Genomic DNA, 19,121 nt, shown 5'->3' with positions numbered 1-19,121 from the left:
CATTATGAAAATGTAGCTAGATGCATGTGGTGGCAGAGTAATAAATAACGGGACAGTGTAAAAACAATTGTCTGTCTGCTTCAAGGTGCACATCTAAGAAAAGATTCCAGTTCACTCAACGGGCCATGTTTTATCCCCATTTAAAGCAAGACTGAGAATATGAGACACGCCTGTAAAGGTTAAAGTCTTTTGTATCTTTAGATGTGTAGTGTGACAATTTATAGTGCTACTACTGAGCTTAATATTTTGCTAATTTAGGGGAGTGATGTTGAGAAATTCATAGACATTTATGGACTGTGTTGGACAGAGGCATTCTCTTTTGAAATGTAATGCTACAATGTGCTGAGAAACGTAAAAAAAAAAAAACCCAATGTAAAAACCTTTCTTGGGAAATCCTACTTCATTTAAGAAGCTCTTCGGCAATATTTAGCTCTGCATAAGCATAAGCTCCCCATTCACTCCAGTAGAGGGGCAATTCTGCACATACGTAATTTTTTTAATGCTTGGCTCTTTCTGTGTCCCTAATGAAATGGAGAAGCATATCTTGTGCTAGGGTTAAAAGCTCCTATGCTGCCTGCAAAATATTGGTATTTTACAGCATTTATCAGCAGTCTATTTATGAATGCTAAATTGCAATGCTATATAAATAGGGGTCATACTTCCTAAATCCATGATGGAGTTTTCTCATGTATGTTATAGATTAGGTTGATAATATAAATCAAGGGTGCTTTATAGAATCTTTCCTCATTTTGTGTTGAGAACTGACTCTTTATCAATCATGCCTTTATAAACAGTTGCTCGGCACACCATTGGAAAAACCACGCTAAGGAACCAGGCAGAAGGGCAGTAGTACAGTATGTACTACTGTATGCACAAGAGTGACAGTAATTTATGTTTTTAACTTCGTTTGTGGTACACTTGCTAAACAGATTGCTGTAAGACAATGTAGCACCCAATTCTGTTCTCAGAACAACAGTAAGCAACTTCTTTCTTTGCAGCTGCAGAGAATGTAGTCATATCTGAGACAGGAGACAGTACATTAAGCTGAAGTGAGTCCCCAGGAGGTTTAAAAGAATACAATTTGGTTTATTTATCAGACACCACAGAGCAAGCAGTTAGTTCAGTACTGATAGTTACAATGGGAACAATAACAATCCTTGGCATTTGTATAGCTCAAAACCCTTCATGTACTATATCTCAGAAGATTTTAACAGTACCATCATGTTACAGATGGGGGAAATGGCAGCTAGCCTAAGGTTGTCCCTATTTATATGCCTGAGAATCTAAGATTTAAAGGACTTCATGCTCTTGACTAGGAACAATGCTCTTGCTCATACATATATTGAGTGGATTTTCTGAACTGCAGTATAAAATAATTATTCTTATTCAGAAATAACTTTCCTGAAATATGAAATGAATGAGAAGCAGACTTTGCTGCAATTTTTTCCTAGTTCCATTCTTCAATATACTTTTACTAATAAGGACAAGAAACCAAAAGCTGGAACTCCCAGAATTCCAGCATGAGAATCAGTACACGGTGCTCCCAGAGTTTGGTCACAACAAGCATTATGATCTCAGCAGTTTATTTTCAATTCCTTTTCTAATGATCCCTAACATGGAATTTGCCTTTATTTCACAGCTGCCACAAACTGTGTCAACATCACCTGCATCAATCTATCTGCTACAACCTTAAGGTCTCATTCCTGGTCAGCTATCACCAGTTCAGACTCCACAAGCGTAAGTGAAATTAGGATTTTTCACTCAATGTGCATCACTTTACAGTTGTTTACACTGCATTTGCCATTTTACTGCCCATTCACCCAGTTTGGAGAGATCATTTTGGCGCGCCCACAATCCCCTTTATTCTACCTGAATAATTTGGTATTATCAGCAAACCTGATTATTCCACTGCTTACTCAATTCTAGATAAATTATGAAGAAGTTTAAAAGCACAGGTCCCAATACTAATTCTCAGGGGAACCCACTTTTTACATCTCTGCATTGGGAGAATAGACTGTTCTTTCCTTTCCTTTTCTTAACCTGTTAATGATCCATCAGAGGATCTCTCTTCTTACTCCATGACTGCTAAGCTTTCTCAGGAGTCCTTAATGAGGAACATTGTTGAAGTTTTTTGGAAGTCCAATGTCACCAGGCTCACCTCTATCTAGATGCTTGTTGATACTCCCACAGATCTCTGAAAGGTTAATGAAACATGACTTACCATTGAAGAAGCCATTCTGGTTCTGCTTCAGCAAGACTTACTCTTTTATATGCTTCATAATTCTATCTTTGAAAATGCTTTTTGTCAATTTTCCAGCAACAAATTTAAGCTAACTGGCCTGTAATTTGCTAGATTCCATCTGTATCCCTCTTTTTAAATTGCTTTATGTTGGTCACTTTCTGGTATGGAAGCTGATCTTAGAGCCATATTTACATTTTTGTTGTAGTAGTAGTAGTAGTACAGTAGTAGTAATATACTACCTCATCCTTTTGTCTGACAGGGACTCAAGGTAATCTACCATTTGAGTTCTTTAAGCACTCTCAGATGTATGCCAACTTGGACTTAGTGATTTCTCAAGTTTTAATTTGTCAGAAACGCCTAGAACTTTGCCTTTAGTACCGTCTGTTTGCTCAGCATCTCACACACCCCTCCCTGTGTAAGTTAATTTGGGCCTCAGGATCTGCTCTTTGTATTTTGCTGTATGTTTTTAACATGCTACTCAATGGGCACAGAAAGCAGATCATCTGTTCAGGCTAGGTTCAGTCCAGGACAGTTCAAGCTAGGTGTCCAAATGTGAACTTCTGCCTGGATAAATCTATATTACATGAATAAAAGGATATTATAGCCTAGTCTCATACTAACCCTCACGTGCCCACACGTAGCAAGAAAGAATTACTCTGAGGCAACCAAGCTGAGAAGCATTTGTAATTGGGAAAGAGAATTTTTAAAATCTTCTTCAGGCAGTGTGCCACTGTCTAACATAGATATGGCTACGGACAGGAATGAGGGGAAAAATTCAGTTCAGTTTGCATTTTAGTGTAAACTTAATTTGCAATTCCCCAAACAATATGCAGACAGAGACTCGCCTATCCTTTGAAATTTGCACTTCTTCAAATTTGGTGATGCAGTTCATCAACCAAAAAGTAAATGTGTATTTTAGGGGAAAGTGTGTGTAAAAATGCATATATTATTGAAAACAAGTTGCAAAAATGCATTATAATTATACTAGGGGACATAGCTTGCCAAAATGTGTGTTTTAGCCAAAACAGCATACAAATATATGTATATTCTGAGGAATAGGTACTGGAATGCTGTTTAATTTTTGTTCGTAAAATAAGAAGCTAAGAGAAACCAGAACTGACATACCCGTCTAACCTTATATGTGACTTAGCAGGCTAGATAGTAAAATAAAAATAAAAATCAAATCTGTGGGTTAGTAGGTTTTGTGGTCTTTTTTAAGGCCGAGAAAGCATGGTTTCAATATTTGAAAAGCAGGTTGCAGGGTGGGGTTGAACTGCTACACTAGTTAGGGAACTAGGCTGCTGCTGCTTACTGCAAGGAAGAGGATAACAGAGAGAGCAGGGCAGTGCAAATACACTGATAGGAATGCTGGATTGGCTCCATGAGTGCTGAGCTCCTCCCTGTTGCTTTGCTCCTCCTCTCATTCCTGGCAAGCAACAGTGATCCACCTGCCTGGATGCTAGCACCTGACAAACCACTGCTGATATTAAGTCTGGTATTTTATCTATTATTATGATTTTATCCTGTCCTCCTTCAAGGAGCTCAAAGCATTGGGCATGTTTCCCTTGCAAAGTAGCCTTGATTATTAGAGAATGTCTAACCCAAGGTAAGGTAAGCAGGTGGGGATGTGGTCTAAACCACAGAGCCTAGGGCTCGCAAATCAGAAGGTCAGCGGTTCGAATCCTCATGACGGGGTGAGCTCCCATTGCTCGGTCCCAGCTCCTGCCCACCTAGCAGTTTGAAAGCACATCAAAGTGCAAGTAGATGAATCGGTACCACTCTGGCGGGAAGGTAAAAGCGTTTCCGTGTGCTGCTCTGGTTCACCAGAAGCGGCTTAGTCATGATGGCCACATGACCTGGAAGCTGTCTGTGGACAGACGCCAGTTCCCTTGGCCAGTAAAGCGAGATGAGCGCCGCAACCCCATAGTTGTCTGCGACTGGACTTAACTGTCAGGGGTCCTTAACCCAAGGTAACCCCTTCATTTCATAGCTGTGTAGAAATTTGAGCACCGCTCTCCTTGTCAAACACAAAGCACCACACTGGCTCTCTGTGTTAAAAGTCTGGCATCCACTTCTTTGTCATGCAGTTGTATGTGCGCTATGTAGGCATTAATCTACACCACATCAAATCAGTTATATTAACAATAAACAGATTGGTAATTGTTTAACGTGGGTTTGGTTTCTCAAATTGCTTAGTCAATGGCCTCTAAGTGCCAACATAATGTTACAACCAAGGAACGGGTTGTTTGCTAACAGAAGCAATTATAAAATGCAAATGGCTCTGCACTTATTGCCAAGGTTGTCTTAGAAAACAAATGTCTGCCTAATAACGTGTCTCCAAGAAGATTACATAATTATGTGTTTGCATTATAAATGATAAGGCAAGAAGAAAATGTTGGGCTTCTTTTCTCTATATACTGTATTTGCACTTGTTTGTCATCATGCTGACAAATGCATGTGTGGTAGGAGCAAGTGAGCAGGAAGACAGGTGACCCAAGCAGGCCTTTCTACTTTCCCCCTGTCACTGCCACCAAACTACCACCACCAAAAGGAAGCCTGCAGATGCAGACTTCTTCCTGGTGGTGGTGTGGCAGGTGCAATGATACAGGAAGCATCTGGAGGAACACCGCGATAGAAGGGAGGTTGTGGGGGAGCTGTGAGGAGCTGGGCGATTGTGCACAGGGGAAGGATGTTGGGTGAGATCTAAGGGGAGGTGAGTAGCAATGGGATGGGGGTTGGGGGTAGGCAGGCTGGCAAGGAATGTAAAGAGAAGGAGTAGCCTCTTGTTGTTGTTTTTAAAGGGGGGAATGAACCAAATCTTTTAGGACATTGGCCTGGGTCTGGGTTGCTGGTCCGTTCCTCCAGTCGGAGGTGTGCAATACAGCACAAAGGAAGCCACCACCCCTTGACTTCCAGTACAGATTAGAAATCAAACACCCAATTAAGAAATTCCCATTTGACATTTCATGTTTATTCATTCTCCTCTTTTCTTGCATGTTCTGCTTCAAACCATACATTTGCCAAGTTGATTTTCATTCTGTCAACCCATAGGTTTGTGTACAGCTCTTACCTGAAGAACATTTAGCACTTAAGCACCCTTTGTTTCATGGTATATAACAAATACATTCAAGTTTTCCTCAACTGTAGACATAGTCCATAGGTAAGAGTGCCAGCTTGGCCCCACAACCATGGGTGCCATGTAGCTTGCATGGCCCTGACACCATAATTTGTGGGTGCCTAGCCTTCTCATGGGGAATTCTGTGGGTGCTTGGACACCCAGGGCCCCAGGGAGTTGGCACCTATGTCCTATGTTTGTTTGTTTTAAATCACAGTAAAATCTTCTGCTATTACTGTTCTGATGCCATTAAATGCTAGAATCCTGAACTAGAGATCTGCTAGGAAAGCAGTTTTTGTAGGGATCCCTTTCCACCAGAGTAGACTGCAGCTACATTCCAGGGATATTGGTATCATAACCAGACCATATCTTCAGAAAGGATATTCTGCTCATTTGCTATACCTTCTTCGATCAGGGAATTATGAGGGAAAGGTAAGGGGGTTTAATTAAATCCTAAAGTCCCACCCACTAACTCCCCCAACTAAATTTGAAAGACCCTACAGATTTCTAAAAATAGTAACTACAGGGCAGCACAAAAGACAAGGACATATTTCCAGGATACAGTCTGAAGGCACACAAAGTTAGCACATTGCTGAAGTTAAGTAGGTCTGGTTAGTGCATGGATATGTGACTGCCTGGGCTCCATGTGTTTGTCCCCTTGGGTATCATGATGGGAAAAAGTGAAAGATAAATGTTCAAAAATAATAAGGACCTTCAGCCCCCTCTAGCCCCCCTAATTGAAGCACTGATCAAGGTTGTTTTGAGTACAACTTATATCAGAATTCAGTCTTTATCAGATCTGAGTGTTTGCACTGATCTCACAGTGAAATAAGACCCTGCTGAAACTTTTCAAACAAACAACCTAGAAACTATGTCACAGGTTGGCAGGTTCTCTCTGATCAAGTTAGGCTTGTCTTTTCTTTTTTTAAAAAAAGCATTAAAATAGACATTCCTTGCTGTCTAAAGAAAGCTGTTGTCAAAATGAACATCTAAAGTGTTCACACTGATGTCTGACTGTGTTTCTCACCCCAAATATGTATTTCCCCCCATGATTTTCCTTCCTTCAATAAAACCTGATACAATAAATAAAAATATAACGATTTAGCTGCCACTTATTAAATCTTATCATGCATATGTGTTTACTTCCTGAGCCAGACTATTTGCCTACAACTTCTCATTAATGATGTTTTGTAATGGTATAGCAGAGCACAAAAAGTATCCTATAGATTGCTGGTCTGGTCCTCTGTGCCAGCACATAAGACTCTCCAGAACAGAATAAAGTGACAGAGGACCATAGATGGATAGACAGATATTTTAGAGCACACAAACAATACAAGCACCAGATCGGGGGAAAGTAAATTCATGTCATATCCTTCATAAGATTACTGACTTGTTTGAAATGTGCAGTTGCACATCATGTCATATTTGGCAAACATATTGGCATTGTTGCCATACAATAATCATGATTTAAAGGAAAGGCGGTATTCCACAAACTAATCACAATAATCTCATCCATGGCAACAACACTTGTACATTTCACACCTGTAGTGGCCAATACTAGTGCAAATCAGAAACCTATGGTAGCATGAATGGAATGTAGTACCGCCTGAAGTAGGCTGTTAAAGGCCTTTGTGAAAATGCAAAATAGCTTTCCTATTGTTGGTTCCTTTGGCCACCAATAAGTGCAAGACCCTCTCATTCCATGTTCCCCAGCTCCCCTTCTGTTGGTAGCAAAAAATATTAGGATGCTCTGGAGCTTGGAGAACTGCAAACACTGATGACATGTTTGCCTGTTTCCTAGGCTTAATTCATGCATCTACTTGCAAAATGACAAGTTGTCATATTTCTGATAGGGCAAACCCAGTCAACTTACATCTTGAAGGGGAAAGTTTATAGATGCATAAACCTGACTTGTAGTGATGACTGTTTCACTCACATGATAAGCCATTGAGAGCTAGTGTTACACTGATGGCAAAAATCTTGAGAATCAAGAAAGGGTCAGTGAAGTGGTAGATGCAAAGTATTAACATTTACAACTCCATTCATAATTCCTGTCTTTGAAACTGATTCCACGTGGTGACCAAGACAGAGAAATATTTGTGTGTACTGGCTTGTCAAATGGATATGCTTTCAGAATATTGTTTGATAAATCTAATGGGGTGCCCATAAGACTGTCTAGTCCTGTCGTATTCAATGAGTTTCAGTTACTAAGGCTCAAGGATGTGGACAAGATGTTTGGATCAGTCAAGGTGGACCCTTACCCCTCTTGTTTTCCTCACTTACTGGGGTCTGGGAAGGTCATGGCCAGTAGAACCTCGTGGAAACATGATGCAGTTTCTAGACAGTCTTCAAGTCCCAAGTAGAGAACACTACAGTATCAAGTAATAATTATGTTCTGGAAGCTGATCTGTAGGACAAGCCAATGCACATAATATTTAAGCCACCACATGGAGCCAGCTTTGATCTCTCTTCATTGGCTGCCACTGTGCGAGAAGCAGTCTGTGGCTAAAAGTACTCAGGCATGATCAAAGCACAGTCTCCACTGATGAAATGACAAGGCTGAAATGGATATGCCATGTGTCACTCATGGAATTTGAATAAAGTGGAAGCCAATAGTCCAGGTAGAATTCCCCATTCTCACAACCACATGCTCACACCACTAATCTCCATGCAGAATAATTCAAACATCCACATCTGGGTGTAACAAAAACAGAGGAAAGAATTCACCAAGGTGCCTAATATCAGAGATGCTCAAACAATACAAGCGAAATTTTAGTACAATGTCTGAACTGATTTGTAAAATTAAACCACTGCAAGAGGCTGCAATTTTCCAACTTTGTATACTTTTTTGGATGCATCCAGAAATCATCCTGTTCACAAAATGTTTCAAAATGTCAAGTCAGATGCATCTAAGCCATTTAAAATGCAATTTCATTAGGAGTACAAAACTCACAATAAAAATGATCCAACTTTATATATAAATTAAAGTTTGTTTGTTTTTAAGAAAATACAGACCAACTGATACAAAACATGCTGCCACTCATATCTGACACATTAATTTTTCTTTTAAAAAATGGATAAAGCCATTGTGATGTACATCAATTATTTAAAATGAGCAGTCATTTTCTAAAATAAGAAATTGGTCTCAGTGATTAAAAGGAAAGCTGCAAAATTAGCTTGACAGAATTAATCATCCTACATGATTAGAGAGGAGCTGAATTTTTACTTAATAAATTCTTACTAAAGCACAGTTTAATGAAACACATACATGTTCAAATAATCCATAAGGAACTTGTGACCTCACCCAGTCTTAAGGTTTAACATCAAAAATTCCTCTAACAATACATTATATATATATTTTTAAAAATAAGATATGCATTAATGCTGAAAGTAAATTGGGCCGGATCCTACACACATTTACTTGTGCCAGTGAAATTAGCAGGGTTACGTCACAAATAAATGTGGTCAGGATGGAGGTTACTCTATGGGTGCTTCCAGATTGGGACTTTACATCATGAACAGGTTGCTCAAATCCATTTGTGTCTCTCTGGCATGGAATCATATAGAGTTGGAAGGGACCCTACCATGCAGGAATATGCAGCTGTCCCATACGGGGCTCAAACCTGCACCACACTGTAACCACACATTCTCATTTTTTCAGTCATAGGTATGTATGGTTAGCCTGCTACTTGCCATCCAGACCAGTGAGTGGAGTTTGATAGAATATATCTGGAGGTATCCCCTTTCCCCTAAATACATAATCTCCTACTCTCCATTGCCTTGTTATTCCTGTTCTGGGCATGAACAGATGTATTCATATTGTGTGCATGCACCTTAACAAAAAAATCCAGGAAATGTGCAAGAATAAATGTTACCAGCCTTATTTATCACACTTCACAATGAGGAAGATGAGGGGTTTTTGAGGGGAGGGGGTTAATAATAATAATAATAATGTTTACCTGACCAAGTCTTACACAAAAGTGTTAAGAGGTTTTTAAAATGTCCTCTGCATTATATTATTGCTAATTATTATTAATTAGTATTAATCAATAATTTATTATTCTCATTCCAATGTAATATTATCATCACCCCAATGTATGCTGCATGATAACAGTCTCTGAGGTAATTCACCCGCATCTACTGTGTGAAGACCATGACCTAGCAGCCCTCCCTAATGGTTATTGAAATTCAAACATGCCTTCCCCATGCGGTAATGAGTGGAGCAAGGGACCCTTGATTGTTGGAAACAACATGGGTATATTGTGCATTAAATACCACCCACTGAAACAACCCCACCCATGTGATAAATAACCTCCTCCCCACAAAAAAATAATACTACAGCGGTACCTTGGTTCTCAAACTTAATCCGTTCCGGAAGTCTGTTTGACTTCCGAAATGTTCAAAAATCAAGGTGTAGCTTCTGATTGGTGCAGGCGCCCCGGAAACAATAGCCGACTGCCACATCAAACGTTAGGCTTCTGAAAAACGTTTGAAAACTGGAACACTTACTTCCGGGTTTTCAGTGTTTGGGAGCCAAGGTGTTTGGGAGCCAAGGTGTTTGGGAACCAAGGGCACCACTGTAATCAGCTCCCTAAAACAGCCTTGACTTCTTGGTAGTGGGTCCATCCCTGTGGAACATCCTCCCTCCAGATGTCAAAGAGAAAGAACTACATAGCTTTTAGAAGACATCTGAAGTTAGCCCTGTATTGGGAAGTTTGTAAGGCAGCCAGATGGGTGGGGTATTATTATTATTATTATTATTATTATTATTATTATTATTATTATTATATTTCTTACTATTTATATTTCCATATAGCAAATTATTTTTACTTATTAGATTTTCTGCAGGAAGCAGACATCTGAATCAAATGTAAAGGGGAAAAAGATAGGGTGGGCAGGCATTCTGATGTCATTGTCTGGATTCTACCAAAACAAAAACAAAAACTTGCATGCATGAGCAACACCGATTTCACAATACACTGCCATCTGGAAGCACCCTATATCAGTGCAAATTCAGAAGTCCCAAAACTATTAAAATTAGTTATGTATATTATCCATAGCATCTGAAAAAGGGGTAAAAATCTACACACATACGGTTCTTGGATTTACTACCAATTGGAATAAAAGTAACGGTAATAAAAATAGGAATGTAAAGAAGTCACAAGCTCCTCAAGTACTGTATGCATGACATATTTTCTCCAAGTTGTAAAAATGTATATTCAAAGTAAGGCATAAAAACAGATGACATAATTTAGCTCAGATTTATATATTACATATATACACATAAATATTATTAAAACATAAATTATATGGATGCTTATGTTTCAAAAAGTGGTCATCCATCCACTTGTCGATCCAGTATAGAGTAGGTTCAACATTCTGAGTTTTAAAACTGGAATGTGTCCAAGTTACAAGGTATAAAATCATAATCAGTAGTAAATCCTTCATATAGTGATCTAAATGCTTTTCCAGATGCTACCAGCATACGTTTCAAGAGTAAACATCTTCCAGAAAGGACATATAGAAAGAAATTTTCTAGACTTCTGACTTTGGACTGAAAGAAGGTTGTGCCACTTAAAACCCAGATCTATCTGTAGAAGGTTAATTGTTTCCCATTACAGATTTCGCTTTCTTCTTCATCCATAAAATTAACTGCAGTGAACTTCCAGGAGCAAAAAGGTGTCTTTTTTCAAGCTTGAATAAGAGGAGAAATAGTCACTTGTCCTGAAAGCTGGCTACAATTAAAAATATTGAAGACAAATTAAAAGTTGTATAAAGATGACAGCTCCAGTGCTCATTCACTATGAACTTCAATGATGTGTGCTAGACTATTAAAGACATCAGAATGGCTTTTCAGTTGGTTGCCCAGAGGGCTACGAGTACATCATCATGGTAGAATTAATGGCGAAAAGGACAATATTTACCTTTTCCAACTGGGCATTTTTTTTGGATTTGTACAAAAACTCCCCCACTGCCACAAAGACGGAGAGAACCAATCCTGCTGCCAATACGATGAAGATGCCACCAATGTTTTGTACTCCAAGGGCACTTGCATCTTTGCTCTCCTCTTCCGGGCAACCGTTGCCTCGCCACCACTTCTCCTTCATCATGTGGAGCTTGCCTTCTTCTTGCAGGTGGAGAATTGCGATGGTGATTTTGTCTCTGTAGGGGGACCCTGCGAGAGGGAACACACCGGTTAATGAGTCACGCTCGCAAAGGCTTCATCCTGTTTCATAGTTATAAGTGGGACACTCTGACAAAATGTTGCTGTGGGGAATGCTTCTGCTAATTATAATAATAATAATAATAATAATAATAATAATAATAATAATAATAATAATTCCCCAGCCACTCTGGGTGGCTTCCAACAAAACATTAAAATACAATAATTCATCAGATATGAAAAGCTTCCCTAAACAGGGCGGCCTTAAGATGTCTTCTAAAAGTCACATAATTGTTAATTTATTTGACATCTGATGGGTGTTCCACAGGGTGGGCTCCACTCTATTTCACCCCCATCCCCTAAAACACCCTCCACAGTCAGCACTCAGTCACCACTGAGTATGCTTGGTCCTTGTGAGGGTTTAGGGGGCAAGTGAGATAGGATGGCAACAATAATGCCCAATACCAGCTGCGTTAAACTCTAGGATTTCTGCACTGGTTTCTATTCAGAGCTCTCACTTGCATACTGAGGCCCCGTGACCACCCTGCTCCCTAAAGTGCAAATAACTGGACAACACATGGGGTTGCATTTAAACTTCCCCTGGGCTGCAATTGCAACCAAGGGTTGCAATTGGTCAGTTGGTTCCGTGCCCAGGGGAATGCCCACTAACCCCTGCTGCCATTGGCCCGGCGGTGGCATGAAGACGATTTGGCCTGCAATAGGCTGGTTTACCAGGGGGGGCCTGGGGCCCGCCCACAAATAATGGATGAACTTCTGTATATGGGGACATTGAAAGATAAGTTCACAGTTTGAACCAGGAAACTGCCTATTTAGACACTGAAATTTTATCATTCCCCCTTTTTTTATATTTATGTGCCTCTCCCTCCTCCTGTACCAGATAAAACCTTTCCATTTTTATACAGTTTCCCATTTCTGCCCCCTCTCAAAAGTGAATCAGTTTTTTGTGGCCGATGGGCCACAAAATTTGGCTGTGGCTCTCTCTCACACATACACATTCCTTTTAATCTGCTGAAAACTCTCTCATGCATGGGTGTTGTTTTGGCTACATAAATGTGACCATTTCAAGACTTGAGTATATAGATTTGAAACTTGCCTACGTAATACTTTCACTTTCATATAAATATTGCTACCCACTGTTTCTTTCTCTTCTTGACATGTGATATAGGAATGGCATTCTTTACCAATAAACTTGTAGGAGAACAGGTGATAGAAGCTCTAATCCAGAGCCTCAACCACCCAGTAATGTGTAAAAAGAATGTCATGCCTCATGAAGGTAAAGGTAAAGGGACCCCTGACCATTAGGTCCAGTCGTGACCGACTCTGGGGTTGTGGCACTCATCTCGCGTTATTGGCTGAGGTAGCCGGCGTACCTCAGTGTCCTCAGTGGGACAAGAAGCTACAGTTAGAACTGGATATGGAACAACTGAGTGGTTCAAAATTGGGAAAGGAGTACGACAAGGTTGTATATTGTCTCCCTGCTTATTTAACTTATATGCAGAATTCATCATGTGAAAGGCTGGACTAGATGAATCCCAAGCCGGAATTTGTGGGATGGAACACTGGGGCAGACAAGTCACAACAGTTCCTAGAGTGTCCACTAACAGGAACTCACCTGGAGGGACACCTGACTACAGGTCAGTTCCTGTTCCCTCAGACATGCAAATGAGTTGGATTAGACAAAAGCCCTAGCCTGCAATCACTCTCTCTCTTAGCTACTTCCTCCCTCGATGAGGACACATCTCCAGAGAATCTCCAGTTAGCATGGTTCTCACTCTAGGCCTGCAGCCAAGAGTGAGACCAAATGGAGTCTTACTTTACTAAGTAGTCTCTAGATGTATATATACTTGTAACTTTTCTAAGCAAGCCTGCCTTTCTGAGATTATGCTGTAACTCAGGATGAAACTGTAAGTAAACTCTATCTTATTTTATAAACACTGTGTTGTGTATTTCTTTTAAGAGGGACAAAGGGGACCTTTGCCAGGAAGTGTAATATTGAACTATAAAGTGTAATATTGTTATAGAGATTCTAGCGAATCTAACGCACATGCTTTGCTGCGCACAAAAGGGGAATGTCACTCTGCTGATATTGGAAGCTTGCTAACACAAGCTTGGATAGGATCTATCTAATAATATATCCTAATCCACATCCCTAACATTCCCATAAAGGGTTATTACGGCCCAGGACTGCGTATTTTTGTGTATTTTTGAAGGATTGCTTTGGATTGTGATTTTGAACTGAGTAGGATTTTTTCAGTTAGAACTTCCTGGTAAGCACATGGTCTATTGTTCTCCAGTGTGCCTAGGGGATTAGCTACCCCTCCCCTCCCTCAGAGTTTACAGCACTGAGAACTCAGAGGCAGTGAAGATTATTTTGCATTTTGAGATATTTTTAGAGATTTTGATTTTGGAATTTTTGGCAAATTTTAGAATTTTGAGATTCCAAGATGGCTTTTGCAGATTTTGATAGTGGAGTTAAGCCAGGATTCATGGCTCTAGATGATGACAATTATGTATTTTGGAAACAACGCCTGATAGCATTTTTAGATGCAAGGAATGTTTTGGATGCCATTGAAAAACCTATGCCTACTGGCGAAACAGAAGAGGATTTAGCCAAGATAGCAACTTGGAAACGCATGAACAGCGAGGCCAGATACATAATTTTGAGTGGACTTCGCAACAGGCATCTAACATCAGTTAATAGCAAAGATGATGCAGCTAAAATCTTAAAAGATATTGAGCGCAGGTATGGAGCATCTACTAAGAACTCCTACAGGAATTTGATGAGCAAATTAACTGCGCTGAGGATGAATTCAAGAGAAGAATTCACTGACCATATCAGCAAATTTAGTGAAATTGTTCAGAGGATTGATCTTACTACTAAAGCCCTTGATGAAGAAACAAAGGTTTCATTTTTGATAGCATCTCTAGGACCAAGCTTCAGTTCATTCAAGAGTTGCATGGATCACAAAAGGGACCTGACTTTTGAAGAACTGATTGATCATTTGAGAGAGGAATGCAGAGATTACCTTGATTCTTTAGAAAGGAATACAGGGAGAAAGGACACTAATTATGCTTCCAAGCATTTCCAAAGGTCCAGACAAACGCCAAAGGAAATAATTTGCTTTAACTGCAATTTAAAAGGGCACATGGCGAAGGAATGCCGGGCACCTAGGAATAAATCCCGCCCCTTTCCACCAAAAGGCGAAAAGAAGGGGGGTCGTGGGCGTGCAATGATATTGCAAGAGAGAAATGTAGCTTTCCAGAGCTGTGAAGGAAAGCGCAATAAGTGGCTTCTGGACAGTGCAGCAAGCAGCCACTTCTGTTATAAAAGGGAATATTTCAATGAAATAGACAATAATAAACAGTCTGAGATTGAAATTGCTGATGGAAATGTTATAAAGTCAATAGGTGCAGGATCTTTGAACTTGAATTTCAAAGTGAACAATGAGTCTTTTGATACTACAGTGAGTAATGTTAAGTATGCACCAAAGCTGAACTGTAATCTAATAAGTGTGTCTAGCTTGGACAAGAAAGGTTTTGAAATTATATTTAAAAATGGACAATGCAATGTGATAAAAGATGGTGAAGTGTTTATTCAAGCCAAACTAATCAATGATGTGTATGAGATTGATATTTCAGAGAATGAGTCTGCAAGGGTTGCACAACCCAGCAGAAAGGATCAACCAGATCTGGAACTCTGGCACAAAAGGCTTGGACACAGGGACACCAACGTTATCCTGAAAATGCAGAAGGAAAATCTGGTAAAAGGTCTACAGGTAAAGAATTGCAGTACACCAATGCCAAACTGTACAACTTGCATAACTGAAAAGGCAGTCAAGCCTTCCTTCCCACGTTGTACAGAGAAGAGAAGCACAAAAGTCATGGACACTGTTCATAGTGACCTATGTGGTCCGCTGAATGTACCTTCCCTAGGAAACAATAAGTACATTCTGATATTTATAGATGACTTCTCAAGATATTGTGTTGGATATTTTCTAGAGGAAAAGAGTCAGACACCGGAATTGTTCAAACTGTACTTAAACATGGTGAAGAACAAATTCCAGAGAGCTCCTTCCACCTTAATTTCGGACAATGGTGGAGAGTTTTGCTCACGGCAGATGAAGGCCATCATGGCACAAGAAGGCATAGCACATGTAACTACAGTTGCTTACACGCCTCAACAGAACTCCATTGCTGAGAGAAAGTTTAGGTCTATTATGGAGATGACAAGGTGCATGTTAAAAGAGGCCAACTTGTCACAGAAGCTATGGGGTGAAGCGGCGAATACGGCGATTTATTTGCAAAACAGATTGCCTACAAAGGGTGCAGAACGCACACCATTTGAACTTTGGCACGGGAGAGTCCCAAGTCTGCAGCACATACGTGTGTTTGGAAGTGTCTGTTATTACCACGTGCCCAAAGAGCGCAGACACAAGCTTGACTCCAGAGCAAAAGCAGGTATCCTGGTTGGATATGCTCCTGGAGGAAAGGGATATAGAGTTCTAGATCCAAAGAGTGGCAGAGTAGACCCATACCATGTGGTTCATTTTGATGAACTAGGAAAGTTTGATACAAAGAACACTGTTATTGACTGTTCTAGAGAGTCACCAGAGGAAGAGTTTATAAGTTTTCCTTTAGCACAAGGAACTAATATACCTTCTAGTGTCACAACACCCCCTACAGGCGACACCCCAGAAGACGCAGAGGTCCAGACCCCTGGCGGCACCAGAGACGAAGAGGAGGAGCTGTACGTGGACATGCCAGCGTTGGAGGAGGATGAGGATGCTGATGCGGTTGCACAACCAGAGGTCAGATGCTCATCCAGAACCAACAAGGGCGTTCCGCCACTACGACTGTCCTACTTTGCAGGGTCGGCGTCTCCACCAGAACCTTCCACTTGGGAAGAGGTAGAGCAGATGCCAACCACCGAAGCCAGTCTCTGGAGGAAAGCCGCGCAGGAGGAGATTGACGCACTGCACAAGAACAAGACCTGGACACTCACAAAATTACCTGCTGGTAAGAAAGCAATTGGGAGCAAATGGGTGTTCAAGGTTAAAAGGGGTTCAGAAGGGGAGGTGCAACGTTACAAAGCAAGACTAGTGGCACAAGGTTTTTCACAGCAATATGGCCACGACTATGACCAAGTCTTTGCACCCACAGTGAGATACAGTAGCGTAAGATTACTTTTAAGCATCGCAGCATCAAAAGGGATGGAGGTGAAACACATCGATATAGCTACTGCGTTTTTGCATGGGGAAATTTCTGAAGAAATTTACATGAAGCAGCCTAAAGGTTTTATAAAGCCAAATGAGGCACATTTGGTTTGCAAGCTTCAAAAGGGACTGTATGGTTTAAAACAAGCAGCCAGAGCCTGGAACTTGAAATTGCATGGAATGCTGGTGAAACTTGGGTACAAGCAAGGTGAAGCTGACAAGTGTTTGTACACTAAGCAGAGTAATGGACAATTTTCTTATATTCTTGCCTTCGTTGACGACCTTTTAATCGCAACGTCAAATGACAGGGATTATAAAAATGTAGTCCAGCACCTCAACAAGGAAGTGCAAGTGAAGGAATTAGGACCAGTTGAGTATTACCTCGGGATTCAAGTGGAAAGAGAACAGGATGGTTCATTTCTACTCAATCAGAAGCAAAAGATAATTGAACTGTTGGAGAGTATGCAATTGCAGGATGCAAAACCCGTCGACACCCCGATGGCTACAGACTTCTTAAAGAACCAAGAGGATTCGAAGCTGCTGCCAAACAACACAGAGTATCGTTCAGCGATTGGTAAACTTTTGTATTTAGTTACCACGTGCAGACCTGATTTAGCCAATGCAGTAGGGATTCTCAGCAGGAAAGTGAGTAGTCCCACTGAGCATGATTGGGTTGGTGTGAAGAGGGTGGTTCGATATCTTAAGGGTACAATGGATTGTAAATTAAAGTTACCAGCTGTCAGTGACCCTAAGCTCATTGGGTACACTGATGCTGACTGGGCGGGTGATAATTCTGATTATAAATCCACAAGCGGGCATTTCTTTATGTATGGGGGCGGAGCTATCACATGGGGCAGTTATAAACAGAAATGTATAGCTTTATCGTCTACAGAATCGGAATATGTTGCGGCTACAGAAGCGTGCAGAGAGATTTCCTGGCTGGACCAACTCCTAACAGACTTTGGCGTGGAGAGAAAGGAACCTATAAGCCTGCTGGAGGACAACCAAAGCTGTCTAAAGCTGGCGCAGAATGAGAAGTTCCTAGCACGCTCAAAGCACATTGGGGTCAGGTACCACTACGTTCGCCAGATGATACAAGATGGACTTGTCGAACTGTCATACTGCTGCACTTCAGAGATGACAGCAGACATCCTAACAAAACCCCTGCCAAGACAGAGTTTCCAGAACCTGCGTGTCAAGCTGGGACTCTTGGGTGGTTGAATAAAGTTGCTTATGTTTTGTTTTGTATGTAATGAATGTTGTGAATTGCCTGAGAAGGGGTTTGTGGGATGGAACACTGGGGCAGACAAGTCACAACAGTTCCTAGAGTGTCCACTAACAGGAACTCACCTGGAGGGACACCTGACTACAGGTCAGTTCCTGTTCCCTCAGACATGCAAATGAGTTGGATTAGACAAAAGCCCTAGCCTGCAATCACTCTCTCTCTTAGCTACTTCCTCCCTCGATGAGGACACATCTCCAGAGAATCTCCAGTTAGCATGGTTCTCACTCTAGGCCTGCAGCCAAGAGTGAGACCAAATGGAGTCTTACTTTACTAAGTAGTCTCTAGATGTATATATACTTGTAACTTTTCTAAGCAAGCCTGCCTTTCTGAGATTATGCTGTAACTCAGGATGAAACTGTAAGTAAACTCTATCTTATTTTATAAACACTGTGTTGTGTATTTCTTTTAAGAGGGACAAAGGGGACCTTTGCCAGGAAGTGTAATATTGAACTATAAAGTGTAATATTGTTATAGAGATTCTAGCGAATCTAACGCACATGCTTTGCTGCGCACAAAAGGGGAATGTCACTCTGCTGATATTGGAAGCTTGCTAACACAAGCTTGGATAGGATCTATCTAATAATATATCCTAATCCACATCCCTAACATTCCCATAGAATTAAGATTGCCGGAAGGAATATCAACAACCTCAGATATGCAGATGACACAACCTTGATGGCAGAAAGCGAGGAGGAATTAAAGAACCTTTTAATGAGGGTGAAAGAGGAGAGCGCAAAATATGGTCTGAAGCTCAACATCAAAAAAACCAAGATCATGGCCACTGGTCCCATCACCTCCTGGCAAATAGAAGGGGAAGAAATGGAGGCAGTGAGAGATTTTACTTTCTTGGGCTCCTTGATCACTGCAGATGGTGACAGCAGTCACGAAATTAAAAGACGCCTGCTTCTTGGGAGAAAAGCAATGACAAACCTAGACAGCATCTTAAAAAGCAGAGACATCACCTTGCCGACAAAGGTCCGTATAGTTAAAGCTATGGTTTTCCCAGTAGTGATGTATGGAAGTGAGAGCTGGACCATAAAGAAGGCTGATCGCCGAAGAATTGATGCTTTTGAATTATGGTG

The 19,121-nt window shown here is 40.8% G+C and overlaps 1 protein-coding gene and 1 long non-coding RNA gene across 3 annotated transcripts in view; one reads left to right on the top strand and one right to left on the bottom strand.

The window, feature by feature from the left end:
• Nucleotides 1-19,121, bottom strand: part of GRIK2 (glutamate ionotropic receptor kainate type subunit 2) — a 442,739-nt gene that overhangs the window by 9,321 nt on the left and 414,297 nt on the right. For both annotated transcript variants that reach the window (XM_088665996.1, XM_088665995.1), the window contains exon 15: nucleotides 11,282-11,532. In XM_088665996.1, the coding sequence (XP_088522122.1) occupies nucleotides 11,282-11,532 (251 nt within the window). The remainder of the gene's footprint in view (nucleotides 1-11,281; nucleotides 11,533-19,121) is intronic.
• The window catches only part of LOC148686233 (uncharacterized), a 36,250-nt gene that overhangs the window by 6,995 nt on the left and 10,134 nt on the right, over nucleotides 1-19,121 (top strand). Inside the window, exon 2 of the long non-coding RNA XR_015948933.1 lies at nucleotides 1,640-1,737. This is a non-coding gene — a long non-coding RNA (uncharacterized LOC148686233). The remainder of the gene's footprint in view (nucleotides 1-1,639; nucleotides 1,738-19,121) is intronic.

Source organism: Zootoca vivipara, chromosome 3, assembly GCF_965207765.1.
Source record: "Zootoca vivipara chromosome 3, rZooViv2.hap1.1, whole genome shotgun sequence".
Classification (NCBI taxonomy): Eukaryota; Metazoa; Chordata; class Lepidosauria; order Squamata; family Lacertidae; genus Zootoca; species Zootoca vivipara.
Note: the sequence above shows the minus strand (reverse complement) of the source record. Positions and strands in the feature narration are given on the sequence as shown.